General features: G+C 41.9%; 1 protein-coding gene across 14 annotated transcripts in view; it reads left to right on the forward strand.

The window, feature by feature from the left end:
* LOC117412360 (sarcolemmal membrane-associated protein) overlaps window positions 1-21763 on the forward strand; it is an 87603-nt gene that overhangs the window by 23789 nt on the left and 42051 nt on the right. For 13 of the 14 annotated variants that reach the window (XM_034906235.2, XM_034906237.2, XM_034906234.2 and 10 more), the window contains exons 4-9: window positions 9360-9432; window positions 13249-13285; window positions 15933-15995; window positions 16552-16647; window positions 17787-17858; window positions 18834-18974. In XM_034906235.2, the coding sequence (XP_034762126.2) occupies window positions 9360-9432; window positions 13249-13285; window positions 15933-15995; window positions 16552-16647; window positions 17787-17858; window positions 18834-18974 (482 nt within the window). Of the gene's footprint in view, window positions 1-9359; window positions 9433-12282; window positions 12399-13248; window positions 13286-15932; window positions 15996-16551; window positions 16648-17786; window positions 17859-18833; window positions 18975-21763 lie in introns of those variants that run through there. The other variant, XM_058988930.1, reaches the window with a different exon arrangement.

Here is a 21763-nt window from a genome sequence, read left to right on the forward strand (position 1 = left end):
AAACATAGGCATGGTATTCACAAACACTTTAACTGACAATGTACTGTTGTAATTAGATTTTCACATTGTTTCACATCACTTGCAATATTTGAATGCATTAACAACTGTAATTGAATCCTGCATGTTGTAAAATTCATTGTAACATTTCAAATACAAAAGTAAAATATTAAGATGACCTGTAAAAACTAAAGCAAGTCTATTTTTTTCTTCAATTTATCTAACAGTTTAAACAGTAAACAACCACATATAAAGAACATTTAAATGTTTAATCTACAAACAGATGTACAGCCTTTCAAATGAGTCTGCTGTATGTGTACATGATGCTTTTGTGAGGTTAGGATTGTACAGTATTTTCCTGGTAGGATTCATATTGCTACAGTTTGTGCATTAATTAAAACAATGGCTGTATATACACAGTGGTAGCTTGAATATTGCTTCACGTTTTCTTTTCCAGCCATTCCTAACATGTTTTACTTTGGGAATATGGGTGCACTGTTTGTTTTTTCTCCCTAAGGGATGTGGCATATGTAATGGCATCTTTCTCAACCTCGATCGCTGCTGCCTGTGTTGGCATGGAGACAGCAGGCCTCTGCACAGCGAGTATCTGGCTGGTGTTTAGTGTGCTAGTGCCAATAGCGGCTGGTGTACACCAGCGTCTGACTTAAGATATTCGTTTTCTCTTTTGATTTTTGCTTTTCTATTAAACCACGATATTCCCCCAGGTTTGGATCAAATGAATCCTGGTTAAGTCTAATGGTGTATTTCACGCTGAGCCAGTTTTAGATCAAGGTTTAATTATAATGTAAGAGCACTTATCCCTGTTATAAGCTTAGTCAGTGGGCCTGAACAGCAATCAAACGTACTGTTTTAAAAATGATAATCAAATGGTCCTCCAGCTAGAAGGTTTATGATGTAATTTCCTTGGCAGAAGAGTTTTGAAACCTGGAACATGGCTTTTTGCCAGCTATGCAATGTCTTAATATTTTAGCACAATGAAATTTTTAAATGAATACTTAAAAATCAGAAATCCAGCTGGTACAGTTCAGTCCTTGAAGCCTGCTGGTTCAGACTCAAGATCCGAAGATCTCAATGGAGCTGAAAGGAACTTGGGGGGGTTTGTGGTGCTGTGAACGCACATCTGCTTCAAGGGATGCAAAGCCAACACTGGGAATGCAGAGATGCTGTTTTAGCTTCAAGTTTATTGAACAGCAGTGTTTTGAAAGTACAGTTACAAGGTGGGAATAAGACTCCCATTGCATAGCAGTTTGATCCGTTCCTGGTTTTAATTTAATAAGACGGCTGATAGTGAAACCTGGATTGAGTGAATCTGTTATGCAATAGGAGTTTTATTTCCATCCCTGTGTTAATGTGTTGCTTGTTTCTACTGTAACAGGGCAGGCTTGAATGATGCACGTTTAGTGTTCCGCGTTTTAGGTTTTTATCTTTAAAACAAATTTCCGGGAATTTTTGGGTTTTTTTGTATATATATTTAAATAGGAATAAAATCAGTAAAAAATAGTTCATTGAAAAAATCTCAGTATACACCCTTTACATGTGGAATATGATGTGCAGCAGTTCTGGTTTCTCATTAGGTTTAATGTCCCTGGCATGTCTGATGAAGCAGAATCTGCAAGTCAAAGCCACATTTTCCCACGTTAACTGGTACTTTGCGAACATTTGGGCAATCGCTGTGCTGACAGAAATAGTATATACAGAAGGTATGAACAGGACATCAGCACAAAACAAGCCAGTTTTATTCGCCTTGAAATCATAAAAAAGAAAATTGACAGGACTGGGTGGTGTAAGCCATCGGGAGAGCGGTCAAAAATCACACTGGATATTTCTATCAATGCGTTCCATAAGTTTACAAACTGAAGCATCACCATTTTCTGTCAAATATTTACGATTTAAGATTGTCTGCGTTAGGCAGTGTTTAACTGATGAACAGATAGTACTGTCGCACGAAGTCACCACTACACCTCTGCAATAAACAGCGGCTGTCCAGCAAAGCACAGCGCTCTGACAAACTTATTAACAGAGTCATTCTGCACTCTTTTTATTAAAGCATGTGTAAAAGCCGCATAAATGGCTTGCTTGTCTCACAGTTCACTTTATTGTTTCAGTTTTAATGTGTCACTTATTTTTCAGTATGTTCCTTTATTGTCAGTGCAATCATGTACCTCAATGCAGCAGTATTTGCAGCGCTATGCATCCTCTGTCTCGTCTCCCCCACTTCTGCTATTTCTGCTTTTTGTATACTTGAAACATTCACTTTCTTTTGAATATTCATAAACTGATTTTACATTTTCTCCCCATTCCTCATCCACTAAAAATATTATATTTTTGTGCAAGTATTTCAATTTAGTTTTTGATCAAGCTAGTAGTTACTACGTCCAGTAATTGCCACAATAATCAGACTTTGATTGGCCAACATGTTACAGATTAGGACCCCTGTGGATGAGATGAGGTTAAAAACTATACCCACTAATGCAGACAAGCTCACCAATTTAGAATGTCCAATTATTTTTAGGCTCAGCTCACCGCTACCAGCCCTATGCTGACTCGGGAGGGGCAAAGACGAACACATGCTGTCTTCCTAGCATATGCCGTTAGCCGCCCGCTTCTTTACACACTGCAGACTCGCCATGCAGCCACCCAGAGCTACAGCGTCGGAGGACAACGCAGCTCTGGGCAGCTTAAAGGCAAGCCTGCAGGCGCCCGGCCAGACCACAGGGGTCGCTGGTGCGCTGTGAGCCGAGGACACCCTGGCCGACCTAGGGTTGCTGTACTCGAACCCTTTTATCTCAGACTGTGTCGAGTCTGGTTGAGTTGGTGTTAGGATTGCTGTATTTCAGTGGTTTTCAAACTTTTTAGGCCCCGTACCCCTTTCCAAAAATATAATATGCCTATGAAAACAGAAAAAAAAATTATTTAATTACTAGGCTTATGTACTTATTGATGTTTTTAAAAAAATGCTTACCTACCAATGTGATGGACGTGCCGGCTTTTTATCACAGTTTTCAGTAAAACTACACCCTGATTAGTAAACAGTGCAACCCTGTGACGGATGCGAGTGGTGTATTGAATAAATAAACAGTCCCGAAACAGTATTTCTCCCAAAACGACTGTGTTTATTTTAATAAACCTCCCCTTTACCAGCGATGGTATTTGGGGGGGAACACAGCTGGCTGACACACAAAACAAAAATACAAAACCCAAACAGAAAGTGTCCACAATGAAATCCCGAGTGTCCTGTGCATGAGAGTGCTCTGTAATCCACACTGGGTGTGCTGATGTTGGTGAAGGGAAGGTAGTGCTCTGTGATCTGGAACTGGCTCCGTGGCTGCAGTCCCGCGCTCCAACTCCGCCTCTGAAAACACACAACAAACAACACATAATCCAAAAAACACAACGCTCCGGCTGGTGGCTCAGTTTCTCAGTGCAAGAGGAGGTACTGACGTAGCTGCTTCCCCTTTGTACCCAGCAAACTCCTCCCTGCAGTCAGCGCGTCGCCATGGTTTCTCCAATAGAGGGCTGCCCCGCAGCTGACTGCACTGGAATCGTCCTGAGTACTTGCAGCTACGCGCCCCTCCTAATATGGTCACCTTCCAGTTTCCACCTACACCAAGGGTATGTTATTCTGCATTTTAAAATGCAATCAAAAATGGCTTAGCAAAATGCTTCCATGTTAGTGTAGTCGTCTGTTCATGTTAATCAGCTGCCAGACAGCTTGTTGATGGGCACTCGCTATATCGTATGAACACATTCAATAGGTCTGGAGTAGGGAATCCAATTCCAGACACTTCCCAATCGCAGGAGTTAGGGATTTTTAATTTTTTTCTTAATCCTGCAATTCCATTTTTGTAATAATAATAATACCGTGCTTTTGCTTTTATTAGCCTAATAATTGGCACCGTACATGCATAGGCTAATGCAGTCACGCGACAAAGGAGTTCTTCAACGAATTAGTCATAGTGAAAAAACACACAAAGCATTGCAAGTAAAGATAGCACAGTCGTGTCGCTCCAGTGCAGTGATTTCACTGTCTAAAGTAGGGCGGCACAGCTGCCTGCTCAACTCAACAATACTGTTATTTAAAAACATTAACTTAGATTAAACTACAAACACTGAACATTTAAACTCCAGACAGTCAACTTACCTAGTAAAAACCACACATTTTTAAAAGATTTTTTTTCTTTTTAGCCTACAGACTGCAGAACCGCCGCCCTGCTGTTTTAAATATGTAATTTAGCCATGTGCGCTCAATGCTCACTCGCTGTCAGCAGCCGGTTGGGTGTTTTATAGTTAACCTCGCCCAACAGAAAGGAAACGTACACCCGTACGGTTGTGGTTTTATTTGAAAGGAGGTTCAACATCGTTAATTCGACTGCTAAGTCGCAAAGTACTACAATGTGGTTAAAAAACAAAAACAAAAAAAAAACTGTTGTCGGCAATTACAGGATTTTTCTCACATACCCCCTGAGGAGCGCTCGAGTACCCCCAGGGGTACGTGTACCCCAGTTTGAAAACCACTGCTATACTTGAACCATTCTATCTCCGACTGTGTCGAGTCTGGTTGAGTTGGTGTACTTGAACCCTTCTTTCTCAGACTGTGTCGAGTCGGGTTGAGTTGGTGTTAGGGTTGCTGTACTTGAACCCTTCTTTCTCAGACTGTGTCGAGTCTGGTTGAGTTGGTGTTAGGGTTGCTGTAGTTGAACCCTTCTTTCTCAGACTGTGTCGAGTCTGGTTGAGTTGGTGTTAGGGTTGCTGTACTTGAACCCTTCTTTCTCAGACTGTGTCGAGTCTGGTTGAGTTGGTGTTAGGGTTGCTGTACTTGAACCCTTCTTTCTCAGACTGTGTCGAGTCTGGTTGAGTTGGTGTTAGGGTTGCTGTAGTTGAACCCTTCTTTCTCAGACTGTGTCGAGTCTGGTTGAGTTGGTGTTGGTGTTAGGGTTGCTGTGCTTGAACCCTTCTATCTCAGACTGTGTCGAGTCTGGTTGAGTTGGTGTTAGGGTTGCTGTACTTGAACCCTTCTATCTCAGACTGTGTCGAGTCTGGTTGAGTTGGTGTTAGGGTTGCTGTACTTGAACCCTTCTATCTCAGACTGTGTCGAGTCTGGTTGAGTTGGTGTTAGGGTTGCTGTACTTGAACCCTTCTTTCTCAGACTGTGTCGAGTCTGGTTGAGTTGGTGTTAGGGTTGCTGTAGTTGAACCCTTCTTTCTCAGACTGTGTCGAGTCTGGTTGAGTTGGTGTTAGGGTTGCTGTGCTTGAACCCTTCTATCTCAGACTGTGTCGAGTCTGGTTGAGTTGGTGTTAGGGTTGCTGTACTTGAACCCTTCTATCTCAGACTGTGTCGAGTCTGGTTGAGTTGGTGTTAGGGTTGCTGTACTTGAACCCTTCTTTCTCAGACTGTGTCGAGTCTGGTTGAGTTGGTGTTAGGGTTGCTGTACTTGAACCCTTCTATCTCAGACTGTGTCGAGTCTGGTTGAGTTGGTGTTAGGGTTGCTGTACTTGAACCCTTCTATCTCAGACTGTGTCAAGTCAGGTTGAGTTGGTGTTAGGGTTGCTGTATTTGAACCCTTCTATCTCAGACTGTTGAGTTGGTGTTGGAGAGAAAGTTCAGGTAGCAGTTTTAGGTTTGGCGCATTTCACAGATTGATCTTCATTAAATATATTGAAATGTTCTCTTTTTTGTAATACCTGTATTCCATCCTTTTTCTTGCTTTTAGAATTTTATATACATCTCATTTCATTTGTTTGCTGTCCCCAATGAAAATAATACAAAATTAATACCATACAATAACTATCTGTATAATTGAGAAACTTGGATTCATGAATTATATGTTTTATCTGATTGTTCCTGTTCTACATTTGAAAAGAGAGATACGATTTTGATTAGTACTTGCTGATTTATTTTTTCTGCCCTCTCCCCATCCCCCTGAACTTTTCAGCATATCCTTTTTTTCCTTATCTGTAATAAACACAATTTGATTGTAATTATTGATTTCATTTTTTTGTCTCCCATGTCCATTTAAAAATGTTTCTAATTATTTGATCTGATTTTTTTTCCCCCAGTTATATTTGATTAAAACAAAACATGCACACACAAAATAAGACTGATTTATACTATATTGATTCAATTTTTCTCCTTTCCCCATATCACAAAAACGATTTGTTTTATAATTTGTTGGTTTTGATTTCTTAGGATTTAAAAAAATAAAATTATAATAATTATTACGTATATAAAAATATATTGTATTGCAATCTGCATGTATTTCTGTCAGTTCTCCCCATATGTTTGTTATGAAAAAAAAGGTTGATTCATTTAATTTCTCTTTCCTCTCCCCCAAAAAACATGACTAATATATATTGATCATTTATTTGATTGTATAAAAGCGACTTTATAAATTATTTCACTGAATTATCCCCTTTCCTCTCAACATGTAATTGCATTTATTTGTACTGGGCAGGGGAGGTTATTTTGAGGAGAAAATGACAAGAAAGCATCTTAGTGCACAATCTGTTGCTAACCTGTTAATGGAGTCTGTGCCAGATGATGCTGACAGTGAATGTGAGCAGAGTGACACATCCTCCAGTGAGGAGATCAACAGTGAGCCTGTGAAAACTGAGCCTGTCCCTGCCTGGAACAAGTACAGCAGGTGTGTCTGGACAGAGGGGGGTAGATTTCAGCCATTCTACCACTGGACTCCCCCCCCCCCAAACATCCTCCAGCCTCGGATACCCCTTTTTCTGGCACACCTGGTAGCACTGTGAACCCAACTGGGTTCACCCCCAATTGACTTTTTCCAGTTTATCATTGATTAATTTTTAGAAAATGTGGTAATCCAAACCAGTTTGTATGCTCAGCAATATCTGGCACAGCATGGTAACAACCTGGGGCCACGTTCTATTGTGCGCAAGTGAGTCCCCACAAATGAAAAAGCTCTGGGGCTTATCTCTTCTAATGGGACTAGGGGATAAACTTAGAATGGATTTATATTGGTCCACCAACCCAATCCATGCGGTCTCAGTTTTCCCTTTCACAATGAGCCGGGGCAGATTCCAGTTATTGTTACGTTTTTTATATTCCAATGACAGTGCTATGGCTCTCCCGAGGGATCATCGTCAGTTTGACAGGCTGTTCAAATTCCGGCCATTTCTAGACCATCTGCACCATACACTTGATAAAAAATATATCTTTGGATGAGTCCCTCCTGCTGTTCAAGGGGAAGCTTCTCTTTAAACAGTATATATTCCCATGAAGCGTGCCTGTTATGGGATTAAACAGAGTTCCGCTGGGTATACTCATGGGTTCAGTGTGTACACGGAAGGACTCTCAGATTGAGCCACCTGGCTTCCCCCATTGCTTGTGTGGCATCTTGTTTTTCCCCTCCTAAATCTTGGTTAGCATGTAGGTAACTTCTACACAGGGGTACCTCTGTTCAGGGCCTTGTACACATCCGATACAATGGCTTGTGGTACCAGCGCTGTGAGGAACTGCTGGCAGTTAAATACATAGACAGAAAATGTGTACCTCCTCACCACCATATACGATGAGACAACTGTAGCAATTCCTGTGCGAGGTCAGGACGCACACACACAAAAAAGCCCAAGTGTGTCCTGGACCACAATAAATACATGGGAGGCGTGGATAGGTCAGATCAGATGCTGGAGCCATACAATGCTGCAAGAAGACCATGTGATGGTATAGAAGCTTCCCATGTACATGGTCCAGATTTCTTTGCACAACGCCTTTGTAGTGTACCTAAGTACAGCACCAGAGAATCATCGCATTTCTGTCTTTTCAGACCTCTGTGGTCTCCAGCCATGTATTTGGTACACAAGAAATACCAGAGATGGAAAGATCAGAAAAAGATTGCGAACGGCATTTCATTCGAATGCTGCCACAGTCTGGAAGAAAAGCCAAGCCACAAAAAAGGTGCTGTGTATGTTCCCGCAAGGGCATATGGAGAGATACACAATTCTACTGTCCATGCTGTCCCTGTCAGCCAGGCCTCAGTTTGGAGGAATGTTTTAAAAGGTACCACATCGTAAATGAGTCCTGGAAGGACTAAATAAACCCCAGAAGAAACAACCGTGACACATGCAGTACCAGTACTTGGTATAATATAACCAAAGGTAGTAAAAATCACTTGTTTTTATATCGTGTGACATTTACCTCGGGCTCCTGAAGGATTATGGGTAACAAACAATTGAAGGGATATGTTATGTTACCCATTTCTAAAATCCTTATTTTGTGCAGTAAAAAAATGTGTACTTGTGCCAGAGTATCTCTTTCTTTGGTGGCTTACTGGGCACATGAAATTGGGGTGGGTGAGCTACACCATGGGCTGCATAATTTGAAGTGGAAAGGTCAAAGTGGCCTGGTGTCAGACTAGAGCACGTAAAACCCCCAAAACCAATGAAAAGATGCACATAAAGACACAGGCAAATTCAGCAGCTTCTAAAATCTTTCATCCTACATTAGTAATGTAGGGAGAATGTGATGCATGTAAAATACATTTTATGAAAAAGTCGCCTTTTGTTTAATAGCAGTATTTTGTGGTCACATGACCAAAAATCAACAACAACTTGGCACCAATGAAAACTATGTATAGTTTGCCTCGGGTATCTGAAAGGTAACATATGGTAATTTTGGTGTAAAACAGCTGACTCCCAAAATCCCCAAATTCTTGTAGCACAGTGTCACAAGGGCCTCGGCAGAGAAGGGATTACACTGACACTTGTGCATTAATACAAATACTTGTAACCTGAAAAATGTGTTATTTTGTTGAACTTGTCAGTGGTATTCCTGGTGAGCTGTCGGAGGACCTGTCCTGTAATTGTGATGAACCTTGGTATGGATACTAGCACACATTTAACTGAGACAACATTTCTCAAATAGATTAACCAAACTTTGCATGGACATCTGCTGCAAAAAGTAAGGGTCTTGAACCCCTTATTTTTGATTGTGGGATGTGCATGTCCATTTCTGGTTATTCTTTCATTTCCATGCTCAACGTGTGCAAGGTGATAGTTGCACAACATCGTGTTGACCAAGACCGCTGTGGTAGGAAGCTGCCTGGGTGTGTGGATAGTGCTGGGCAGGCAGTGAAGAAATGCGCATTAGCAAACTGAAGATCCTCTCGCTCTGCACAACTCTGAAGCACAAAGAGGATGTGTTGTAGAAGTTTGACACTGGCTTGCGTGGCTAAATAAAGCTTCATGCTGTATATTTGTACTTGTGTTCTCTAGCAAACGTTTTGCTATGTTGAAGGTTGTGTTTGAGATATTGCTCCTGTAGTCCTAGTGTGCATGTTCAATAATAATAATAATGTGCATTATATATTTATCTGCAGTTACCCATGGATGTATAGTATCTACAATCAAACTCTTTTTACCTGATGGCATGGAGGCTCGGCGCCGGTCAGAGTAAGTTTGTATCCTTCTTTTGATTATGTAAATATTTATCTAAAGGTAAGTAGTACTAAAAAAGGTAATAAATGTTGTTATAAATTAGATAAGTTTCCATGAGAAGTTATTCTAATGTCATGTTTGCCGGTCTTATTGAGAAATTAATTTTGAAACTTACATTATCATAAGGAACAACTGTTAATGTGTAATATCTGGCATTATTTCTTTTTTTTTTTTTAATTTAGTCGTTGCCAATTAGTTTTTATTGTTTTCTCCCCAATTTGAAATGACCAATTATTTTTAGGCTCAGCTCACCGCTACCACCCCTGCGCTGACTCGGGAGGGGCGAAGATGAACACACGCTGTCCTCCGAAGCGTGTGCCGTCAGCCGCCCGCTTCTTTACACTCTGCAGACTCACCATGCAGCCGCCTCAGAGCTACAGCGTCGGAGGACAACGCAGCTCTGGGCAGCTTACAGGCAAGCCTGCAGGCGCCCGGCCAGACTACAGGGGTCGCTGGTGAGCCGAGGACACCCTGGCCGACCTAACCCTCCCTCCCCCTGGATGACGCTCGGCCAATTGAGCGCCACCCCCTGGGAACTCCCGTCCACGGTCGGCTGTGGAATAGCCTGGACTCGAACCGGCGACGTCCAGGCTATAGAGCGCATCCTGCACTCTAGTGAGTGCTTTTACTGGATGCGCCACTCGGGAGCCCCTATATCTGGCATTATTTCAATCAAATATCTATACGCTCTGAGTACTGGAAGGGATCGTAGATTAAAGTTTTGAGCTCGGATGCGGAAATGATTGAGCGCTTACCATAGGGTTTTAGTACAGTGTGCTTTGCATTGTTCTGTAGTTTAAGTTGCATAAATGAATAACTACTGTAAACATTCTTATAAAGGAAGGAGTTTCTTCTTGAATGACTCAAGTCTGAGAAATGAGCTGGTTCAGCACAGTTCCTGTGTGGGTTCTTCATCCATTATGGATGTAAATGTGATTATCAGCTAGGTGTGCCATGTGAGGGGGGTGTTTTTTTACTGACCGGCAAGAAAGCAAAGACAATAGAAGAGCACCAGCGGGATAGCTAGCTGTGGAGTCTGTAGTTAATGTGGAATTGCTTCATGTTTGTATCAGCCTCCCTCCAGCTCCCTTTTGCTGTTTAGCCTTCAGAGGAAGCCATTGCATCACAGGTGGAATTCCAGTGCGTAGGTTCTGCTTGGTTCCATTCGTACTGTTATTCCACAAGAAGCTCTGCTTGGCTGCAAGCCTGTGGGTGCTGAGATATCTGCAGAGCCCTCTGGGGCGTGAGTCTTTGGGGGTGTTCATTTACATGCTGTCAAAGAATTTGAGAACCAAGTTACAAGAAATACAGTTTGTCTGTATTTGCTGTTTCGTTCGGGGTTGTGCTTTTGTTATACACGCTTGAGTATTTTTGCAGGTCTAATACTGTGTTCTTTTAAATAATACATTGATTGTGAATAAAAGAACATACAATCGATTGGTTATCCGCCACGTATTCCAGACACATCTATAAAAATATTACAGTGCTTCATTAAATAAGCAGGACTTGACTAAATAGAAGATCCCCTCTTTGCAGTTAGTCAGGAGTGAAAATGAAATTTCAGTTTTAGGTTGTGCTGGGACAAATACCCAAATATTTCTTGACATGTATTCAAAGACAGAAATGCCTGTGTCCACCAGAAATTACACAATAACAACATGCTTTGCCCACTTCATGTGTGAGATTAATTAATATATTTGAGAAAAAAAAGAGGAGCATCACAGCTGCTTTTGAGCCTCTATTTTAAGTTAGACAGCAAGAAGTAAACGGTTTATTTACCAAAAGCTGCCGATGTCACAATCGGGATCAGCACATGCAGGTACGTCACTCACAAATGCCTCATGCTTTTTAACACTGGCCCAACTTGCAAGGGAAATGCTGTGTAGTGATCAGCGTTGTGTTTTTGTTTCATGTTGTGATCCTGTTTTCTGTTATGCAGCATGTAATAAACGATAACCAAAATGACAATTCCCCTGTTCCACATTTGAAATGTTCAAATTACACAACAGTTTCTGTTTACTCGTTAAGCTAAAAAAAGAAAAGTCAATAAACCTCAGTAATGATGTTATTATTTTATGAAAATGTGTCTATGGCCACTGTTTATTGCAAAGGAACAGCAATGATGGAATAAAAAAGCAAGCGATGTCTACTTTATGTACTGTTTTTACCTTAAATACACTTACGAAAAAACTGTTTAACTTAAACTACTGTATTGCATCCTGTGCTTTTGTAGTTAATTCAGTGCAGTAAAGTAAGACCTTCACAACCTAGTTTTACTCCTGGGATATTTTTCTTCTTGATACAGTGATCTGTTCTGCACAGAACAGGTGAAATGGAATTCAGAATGGAAACAGATTTGAAGTGCTTGTTGCAGCGGACTAGAGGTGATATTAAACAAACAGGAAGGACATTGTCTTGTCTGTTGTAGTGAAGAAGACATTTCTCATAGGGCTGCACATAACTAGTATGTGAGGGGTGATCTACGTGGAGGTGACCATGTGATTGTACTGTGTGCTGGCTGCTGTATGTATGTAAACCCGTAGGCGAGTTGAGATCGGCTGCAGCAGATTCTGTTCTGCTTGGCTTTGAAGAGAATAGGAGAAGGTGTTGGTGAAAGACATTTTCTTTCTGTTGGATTGGAGCTGGGGCCAATGTCAATGTGGTTTTTTTGGGAGGTACTGTAATGTATTGTGGTATGCCAGGGTGTGGAGTCAGTGCTCAAACTAAACGTGCCTCTGGCTGTCAGACTATCCCAGTCACCTGCAGTGGAGGGACTCCATGTCGAAGCTCACAGGATCAGCTATGTGCTTTTCACCTGCCAGCCACAGAGATAAAGAACACCTGGCAGAGAGAAACTAAAGAGAGAACTTCACGTCTCGCTGTCTCGGGTGGATTTAGACAGAAGAGATTGAACTGGAAGAGTATGGTTGTATTTAACCATTTTACTGTAGAGTTGTCTTTTTTTTATTTATGTAACCTGGTAGTGTGCAATACAAAGGAATCTGCAAAAACAAGTTTATAGCAGTTGGGACACAATTGGCATGAGCCAGTGATCTCCTCTGTGAGTCTGTGTCAATGTGTGCTCTTTTTCTTATTGGTCATCACTGTGTGCAGGTCTGCTGGAGAAGATAATAAATGTTTTGTTGAAGCCCAGTGGAAAGTGAATCTTGGTTTTAAAAAAAACCTCTGCAGGGGTCCCGCTGCTGTTGACTAGAGCAGGGCTTCTCAAAAGGGGGCGTGAAACGAGAACCTCCTGTACAAATTGACCTGCAGTGTAGCATGGCAGGTCTTTAAAAGAAATCCCTTTGGATTTTGAAACTTGTCAGGTAAAAACACTACATACAGTATGTCTGTTTTATTTTTTTGTTATTTGCATATTTACTGTTTATTCAATAAACTAATCATTTCTGTCATTTAGAAAGAAAAAGTATTTAAATTCAAGGATCGCACAAGACCCAAGGGATTTAAAATTGGGTCCCAACTAGACAAAGTTTGAGAACCCCTGCTCTAAAGGATAGACTGTTCGCTCCACTCCAGTACAGTGTCCTGGCTCTGACTGTTACCACACCTGCACAAAGAAATCCCCATAGTCAGACTCCTGTGTGTACTGTGCACTTCAGTTAAACATTTACAGTGCTTGCACAGTTGATTCCCAACCTTGGCAGAGGACACCGTGACATGTATTTTTTCTCAGTTGTCCCGTACAGCTGGGCAGGGTGTTTTTAAATCTGTTAGCTTGTCACTGAAATACTTCTGTTTCATGTTTTCCAGCGTCATTCAAGCTCCATTACCACTTCCTGTAGATAAGGTAAGTTTGACATTGTCAGCTGCTTTATTTTACTGAATGCTTTTATTTTAATGTTGGATTGTAGTTTTCAATGTGTGCTGTACGGGGGGCTTGTAGTTTGGATTGTGTGCAGTACGGGGGGCTTGTAGTTTGGATTGTGTGCAGTACGGGGGGCTTGTGGTTTGGATTGTGTGCAGTACGGGGGGGCTTGTGGTTTGGATTGTGTGCAGTACGGGGGGCTTGTAGTTTGGATTGTGTGCAGTACGGGGGGGCTTGTGGTTTGGATTGTGTGCAGTACGGGGGGCTTGTAGTTTGGATTGTGTGCAGTACGGGGGGCTTGTGGTTTGGATTGTGTGCAGTACGGGGGGCTTGTGGTTTGGATTGTGTGCAGTACGGGGGGCTTGTAGTTTGGATTGTGTGCAGTACGGGGGGCTTGTGGTTTGGATTGTGTGCAGTACGGGGGGGCTTGTGGTTTGGATTGTGTGCAGTACGGGGGGCTTGTAGTTTGGATTGTGTGCAGTACGGGGGTCTTGTAGTTTGGATTGTGTGCAGTACGGGGGGGCTTGGCATTTCAATCATTTATTTTAATATACTAAGGTTAGACAGAAGACTGCATTGTCTCCCGTCCAGGTACTTCTCTGTTCTTCACTCTTAATCTGCGTGGCAGTTTTCTCTTCACTGTCAGCACCTTATCACAATGTTGCTTTTCTATATATAATGTTGAATTTGTTGGTTATCAAATTGTAATTTCTTGTTTTCTAGATGGCACATTCAACTGTGTTTTTTACAATTTATATATATTTCTATATCTATATATATATATATATATATATATACAGCCATTTTTGAGTAACTAGCACTGTACAAGCACAATGGTTTGGGAGAGTTGCACTTGCTTAACTATTGTAGTCAGTCGCACTGTCAGTATCTTGCATGCCGTCTCTGTCAGTGCCGAAGTGCTGGTTAACACCCAGAGAATCTTCTCCGTTTCACATTGACTGTCTCTAAACTGTGCATAGTAACCCAGTAAAAACACACAAAGATTAAATGATTACAAAGGCATCGTGAATGATTTCGTAATTTGTAATGTGTTAAGCACACGAAGAAACAGTATGGCTCACCTTACATTTGCCTGTCCTTTATATTACTACTACTGTACTACTGTATTTCGCAAAATGTCCATGTGGGTATGAACTATAAACCCCTGTCCTTGCATATCAAACAGCCTGGGCCAAAATGCATGGCAGAGACAAACACAAGCATTGCTCTCATAAAGAACACAAGCTTCGTTCAAGGATTAAAGGAAAAACAATTGCCTCTGAAAGACAGTTGTGAACCCACAGGGAGATAAACAAATGTGCTTGTGTTGGTTCCCTTACCGGATCAAAGCACATACCATTATTCCTGCTGCCTTAACATGCTGCCATGTGCACTAGTTCAGTCTAAGTTGTTTTTTCTGTTGGGCTTGCTCTGTAAATGTGTGGCTCTGTTTAAACAGGTTTTGCTTGTGGAACAAATATGTCACGTGAAACTAACCACCTAGAATTCCTGTTTGACAGGGTGTGGGATCTCAGAGTTCATTTTCAATCAAACAGCTGAAACGTAAACATACCATAAGTACAATTGGTGATGGGAATCGGAGGGGTGAAGTCAGCACTGGTAATGGGACCTTTCAAAAACAGATTTTAAGCAGTTGAATGTTATAGGTTATGTATTGATCTTTTTTAGTTTTGTTTAGACAGTTTCCTTAACAAGCTTATAAACCCCAGAAACAATCTATTTTGTTTAGTTTATTCACTTTGTGCCCAGGCGGCCAGCACAGGTACACCTTTATACATGCGTGCAGTGTAATCTATATATACATACACACCGATCAATCCAGTGAACAGAACATTAAATGACTTTGTCAGCACCATAGGGAACTCTAGGTGTGTTTCCCAGCTGTGAGTTTAAATTGTTTTTGAGATTGTGATGCAGTAAGCAAAGAGTAGGGTGAACAGATCCTGAGTTTTACAGCTTCACTGCGAACAAGCAATGCTACACGTGTTATTAACCAGCTGAGAAAATGCCACTAAAATCCTTCCGCTCCCTAACGCTCACATTGTATGCTGTAAATAAGCTCTTTTCTGCCACCTCTCTCTAGCTGAAACCAGAGAGAAAGACGGGGAGGTGCTTTTAGTTACACAATCAAGAACTTCAGCCTCAGAAGATCATATGTATGATTAGGCACCCAACATGTGGATTATATCAAAACAATTGCAATTGTGTTCAGCCCTGCATAGTCCAGGGGAGCCAGATGGAAATGAGCTGCTGGCTTCATAAATCAGAGGTCTGGTGCTGTGTTTTAGGATTGAGTCTATTCAATTCATACAAGTGTTAGTGGATCTACAGATGCCATTTAAATGAGTAGAAGGACTCCTGGAATCTCTTTTTAATTTAGTTTTTTTTATTGAGATTTATTTGGTTGGGGTCATGCATGGAAGCCCATGCTTCGTCAGATCTCCATCTACTGTGACTACTTTTTTCTTTTCAGTTAGCTATGGAAGTCCTTAATGAAGAGAAACACTTCGAGCAGCAGGGTCTGCAGGGATTACAATGCCTGGAATAAATGTACATGGTTTAATAATAAAGTTCCAGGTTTTGACAACTATTTCCTTTGGTCCTGCAGGTTGCTGCTAATACTCCCAGTATGTATTCTCAGGAACTGTTTCAGCTCTCTCAGTATTTACAGGTATGGTGTGATAGTGACCTCTACTGGATAGCTGCTGTAAAAGCACAGATTTAGCTAGAATAATGTTTAAATGGCTGGAATGCTATTGGCATGTTTTTACCAGCTTCTGGAACCTGTTTTTTCCACTGTGGGCAAGTTGTGAAAAATACCAGCCATGGGGTTCCAGTTTTTAGGTGCAGTTTACCCCTATAACAGCTTGATTTACACCTTCACTTTAATTTAATTACTTAACAAGTGTTCAATTATGTTTGATTAGCATTTGATTTGTAATACTGCTGGGACAAAAATATTTTTCATGTTCAGATGTTCTTTCAAAATTTAAATGACAGCGAATGAGCTATTGGACAGGAGAGAAACACTCTTCTGTACACTGGAATGGGTCTGATTTCTTGCAGTGTTTGTTTGAATATTCATATACATGTCCCAGCACTACATTTTAATAGTTGTTAATTGGATAAAAAAAAGCATGCTGTAAGTGTTAGTTTACCTTTCTGAAAAGCCCATGGTGCTGCAGGTAGACCTTCTCTATTAATCCTGTTTGCTGTTTCATTATCAGGAGGCCTTACACCGGGAGCAGATGCTGGAGCAGAAGCTGGCGACCCTGCAGCGCCTGCTGGCCAGCACACAGGAGGCATCAGAGAGCAGCTGGCAGGTAGGGAACGGCAAGGGCACCGACTCGCCGGGTCACCTGTACAAACAGGCTAAAAGTATGAGGGGAAAGGACCGTGACTCCAGAGCTGTGCACTGTACACCTGCAGCTCTTTAACTAACCATTTCTCTTTAGGGGTTTCAGGCTATAGGGGAATGAATTTGTTTTCTCTACCTCTGTGCGCTCCCTCACAATGTACATCAAAAGAAACAGTGATTCCGGTAATTCTCCAGAAGCCTGGTCTGTCTTCAGTCCCATTCATATTGTCCTGTATGTTGGCATATTTGTATTCATTAGAATAGGCTCTGATTGTTCAGCCTAGTGTCTGTGACCCCCCACCCTCCTTGCAGAATCCAGACATGCAAAGCACGAGAATGCAGTGACATGCATGTCAACATTTTCAGGCTTGGTATGCTAAAATGCAAAAGAAAAGTGTATTTTATATTAAGCTGGTATATTTATTTCAAACTGTAAATTGATTTTCATGTACAGTATTCATTTACGGGTTAACAGTACATCAAGATGGTATAAATAATGAAACTTCGCAGGACTCGTTTTTAAGAAGGATAATTTTTATTAAACCTTTAGTAAAATACTCTAAGTTTACAGCTTCAGCGATTAACCAATTCCAGGTTCACACAGCGTAGTGGTAGCCAGTCAGATGGCAATATGTTTGAGATGCCTGCGTTCGACCCGCAGCTGTATTCATGGTGCCCGTCACAAAGCATCCTCAACCGAGTCCATGGCTGCTGACAGTTAGGATTCGCTCTGTACTGGCAGGATTTATTGCATTTGAGTCATTTACAAATAATCCCAAGATTTACTTCCTTACTAGTACATATAAGAGCAAGAGGTAAAGGGAAAGTGAGATTTGATGAAACACCTGCTGAAAAGGCCAAGTTAGTGTGTAGGTTAGCAATATACATAGACATATGTTTGGCTCCATAGTTTTGTTCCCACACTTGCAGAGCACATAAAGATCCCAAAGGGGTTACTTCAAGGAAGAAATCCAGTGTAAAAACCCCAATTAGATCCAGGTTATGTAAAAGCAGACACATGCACAGTATTAAGTTTGATTTGTCCCTTAAGTGTGTTAGGGTCCTGTCATGTGTTGATACAATCATTTTCTTTTTTCCTAACAGGCTTTAATAGATGAAGATAGGCTGCTTTCAAGGCTAGAAGTCATGGGAAACCAGTTGCAAGCTTATTCAAAAGTAGGTGTTTGATTGTTGTTTCTTGCAATACGCAGATATACATCTATTTATATATTTGAATGTCTGGCACATGGCTTTAGTTAAAAACAAACTAAAATAGGCCAGCAATTGTTCTGTATAGTTTGTCTACCTGTGTTAGAATCCTGCGCAGGTCCAATTTCTTCCAACCCGGACCCGGACCCGCGACTACAGGACCTAAGCCGAACCGCTGCAACACCGTGTTCACCGACCCGCTTTAATAAGACCTGCAACCCGACCCGAACCCGCAAGTGTTTGTCAACTGACTCCTCACGCTCTCACATTCACACACAGATATCTTAACAGATTGAGTTTATACAATAGGCTATGCAGCGTGGCAGCTTTCTTTAGTGGTCTGCATATATTTTAACATTGTAACATATTAACTATCTCTACTTACTTTACTATAAAATACCTGTCTGTTCCTTTCGTGCCGCCAGTTGAAAGGGAGCTACACCTGCGCTTTCGCAGTTTTGTGGCTGTCGTTCATAAAAACATAATGACAAGCACAAGCAACGGATCCAGTCACATGTTTATTTTCATTCGCTATGATTCCAAAATAATTCCACACTTCTGATTTACCTCTCGAACTACATGATATAAACCCATGATACAAACATTTTTAATATCACCAAGCAGACATGATAAAAAGATCTTGCGACGTAACAAGTGAGAACAACACTGCTTAGTCAGCTGATTCCTCCCTAATCGCCTCCTGCTTTAGTGCAGGAAATACTGGTACATTTACCTTCAAATACGTTATTTGGGAAAGGGTTACAGACAAGTACGCTGAAAGGACAGAAAATGTTTTTGGCGATTTCAACAGACCCGCGCACGAACCGCAAAAAAGTTCACATTTCGACCGGAAACCGACCTGCTTTTGCAGGTCACCCAATGCAGGACTCTAACCTGTGTCCCTAGTTATTGTATTAATTGATTTGACTGCTGTATTTACAGAACCAAACTGAAGATGGCATTCGAAAGGAGTTGATAGCATTGCAAGAAGACAAACACAACTACGAGACAACAGCCAAAGAGTCCCTGAGACGGGTTCTTCAGGAGAAAATCGAGGTGGTCCGCAAGCTCTCCGAAGTGGAGGTGAGAAACACAGTGGGTTTGTGAAACGTTTACAGCAAATTAGCAACCAAACGCTGAGATCTCCCTCGAGGACCATACTTTACAAAGCACTGCCCTCTGTGAGGAATCCCTCGAGGACCGTGCGGTACAAAGCGCTGCCCTCTGTGAGGAATCCCTCGAGGACCGTGCTGTACAAAGCGCTGCCCTCTGTGAGGAATCCCTCGAGGACCGTGCGGTACAAAGCGCTGCCCTCTGTGAGGAATCCCTCGAGGACCGTGTGGTACAAAGCGCTGCCCTCGGTGTGGAATCCCTCGAGGACCGTGCGGTACAAAGTGCTGCCCTCGGTGAGGAATCCCTCGAGGACCGTGCGGTACAAAGCGCTGCCCTCGGTGTGGAATCCCTCGAGGACCGTGCTGTACAAAGCGCTGCCCTCTGTGAGGAATCCCTCGAGGACCGTGCTGTACAAAGAGCTGCCCTCTGTGAGGAATCCCTCGAGGACCGTGCGGTACAAAGCGCTGCCCTCGGTGTGGAATCCCTCGAGGACCGTGCTGTACAAAGCGCTGCCCTCTGTGAGGAATCCCTCGAGGACCGTGCTGTACAAAGCGCTGCCCTCTGTGAGGAATCCCTCGAGGACCGTGCGGTACAAAGCGCTGCCCTCTGTGAGGAATCCCTCGAGGACCGTGCGGTACAAAGCGCTGCCCTCTGTGAGGAATCCCTCGAGGACCGTGCTGTACAAAGCGCTGCCCTCTGTGAGGAATCCCTCGAGGACCGTGCGGTACAAAGCGCTGCCCTCGGTGAGGAATCCCTCGAGGACCGTGCTGTACAAAGCGCTGCCCTCTTCTGAGCCTGACTGCCACGTGTGTGAAGCTCGCTCTATTAAAAGTCACGTCCCCATTGGAGCCTATTAGCAGCTGCTACACTTCTAATTTCGGTGCAGTGTAGTCAGTGACAAAGCATTTTCAACGTTTAACCACAACAGCTTCTATGGAAACAGATGAAATACTTTAAGCTTTTTGTCTGTTTTTGATTTAGAATAAATGCCTTGTAATATGTTTGCATTCGGTGGCTACCTGTAATCAAGTGGAGTTTCTCTTACACTCTTTGTATGACCGACCCTAACAAAGCAGAGTGTGAGAGAAATTAACTCTCAATTTGTTTAGAGTTAGCCACTGAAATATACAATGAAACAAGCTCTCGGAGATTAGCTGAATTGCAGCTAATTATCAAGTGTAGAAGTAAGGTTGCAGACCTGGGAGACTTGTAATAACAAATAATAATAAAAAAAAATGTTATAAACAGCTTTAAAAGTGTGTCAAAGGATTCTCTCACTGAAACAGATATAACACACAGCAGGTGGTTAGGTGACACTATCCGCATACATGGAGTGAACTTCCATTACTATGCTGATGTTACCCAGCTATATTTGTCCCTAAAGCCAGGAATTTCTTCTGCCTGGGTGTTAGCTACTTGCCTTACAGATATCAAGCATTGATGTCACAGAGGTTATGCTCGTGGGCTCATAGAACCAACTAAAAGGAAATGGGGGGGGGGGGGGGGGAAAGGGGTTACATGATCTCTACCCTTGCAGTCTCTTATCAAAACTAAAACTAGAAATTAAGAGTTTGGGGGTCATCTTTGATCCTGATCTATCATTTGAGACTCATATTAGGGAACTTACTAAAGTATATTTTTATCATTTGAGAAATAAGCCAAACTTAGACCAATTATGTCTGTATCTGATGCTGAGAGACTAATGCATGCCTTTGTTTCATCTAGAATTGATTATTTTAATGCACTTTTTTTCTGGAGTCCCTGAACGTGCGTTATCCCAGCTGGTTCAGAATACCACCGCTAGAATTCTGACTAAAACCAGGGAAAGTGAACATATTACCACTGTTTTGACCTCTTTACACTGGCTCCCTGTGCAGTACAGAATTGATTAAGATTTTCCTGTTAACTTACAAGGCCCTGAATGGATTAGCACCTAGTTATTTGCAGCAGTTACTGACCCCGTATCTTCCAAACCGCACTCTGAGATCACAGGATGCGGGGCTGCTGGTTATTCCTAGGGTCAACAAAAGCAACACGGGAGGTAGGGCTTTGCCTTCGTTTGTCAAGGAAGCTGGGACCGTTACAGTTTTCAAGTCAAGACTAAAAACGTGCTTTTATAAAATGACTTTCTTATCTTAGTAGGTTTTAATGTAACTTTAAAATGGCTGCTTTTGTATTGTGTATACTGTTATTTAAATGGTCTGATTGTGGCTGTTGTATGTGTGACATGCTATACAAATGTATTGTGGTTTGTTCTTTTTGTCTGCTAAGTACTGTACAGTGCTGTATGATACTTTTGTATAAAACACTCTATATAAATGAAATAAATAAATAAAAAGTAATGTATTTAGGAAAGTTGTAAGCATCCCCTTTATGTGTTTGTAAACCTGCCACCTATTCTACTTCAATTGCTAATTTCTCCAAAAAAAAAATAAATCAGTGCTGTGGAGTCCTCAGCACCCTTCACTTTGACCTGTGTGATTTGATCTTTCTGTTTTCAGTGCTGTGAAGAGTCCTCAGCACCCTTCACTTTGACCTGTGTGATTTGATCTTTCTGTTTTCAGTGCTGTGAAGAGTCCTCAGCACCCTTCACTTTGACCTGTGTGATTTGATCTTTCTGTTTTCAGTGCTGTGAAGAGTCCTCAGCACCCTTCACTTTGACCTGTGTGATTTGATCTTTCTGTTTTCAGTGCTGTGAAGAGTCCTCAGCACCCTTCACTTTGACCTGTGTGATTTGATCTTTCTGTTTTCAGTGCTGT

This window comes from Acipenser ruthenus, chromosome 16 (assembly GCF_902713425.1).
Source record: "Acipenser ruthenus chromosome 16, fAciRut3.2 maternal haplotype, whole genome shotgun sequence".
NCBI classification, from domain to species: domain Eukaryota; kingdom Metazoa; phylum Chordata; class Actinopteri; order Acipenseriformes; family Acipenseridae; genus Acipenser; species Acipenser ruthenus.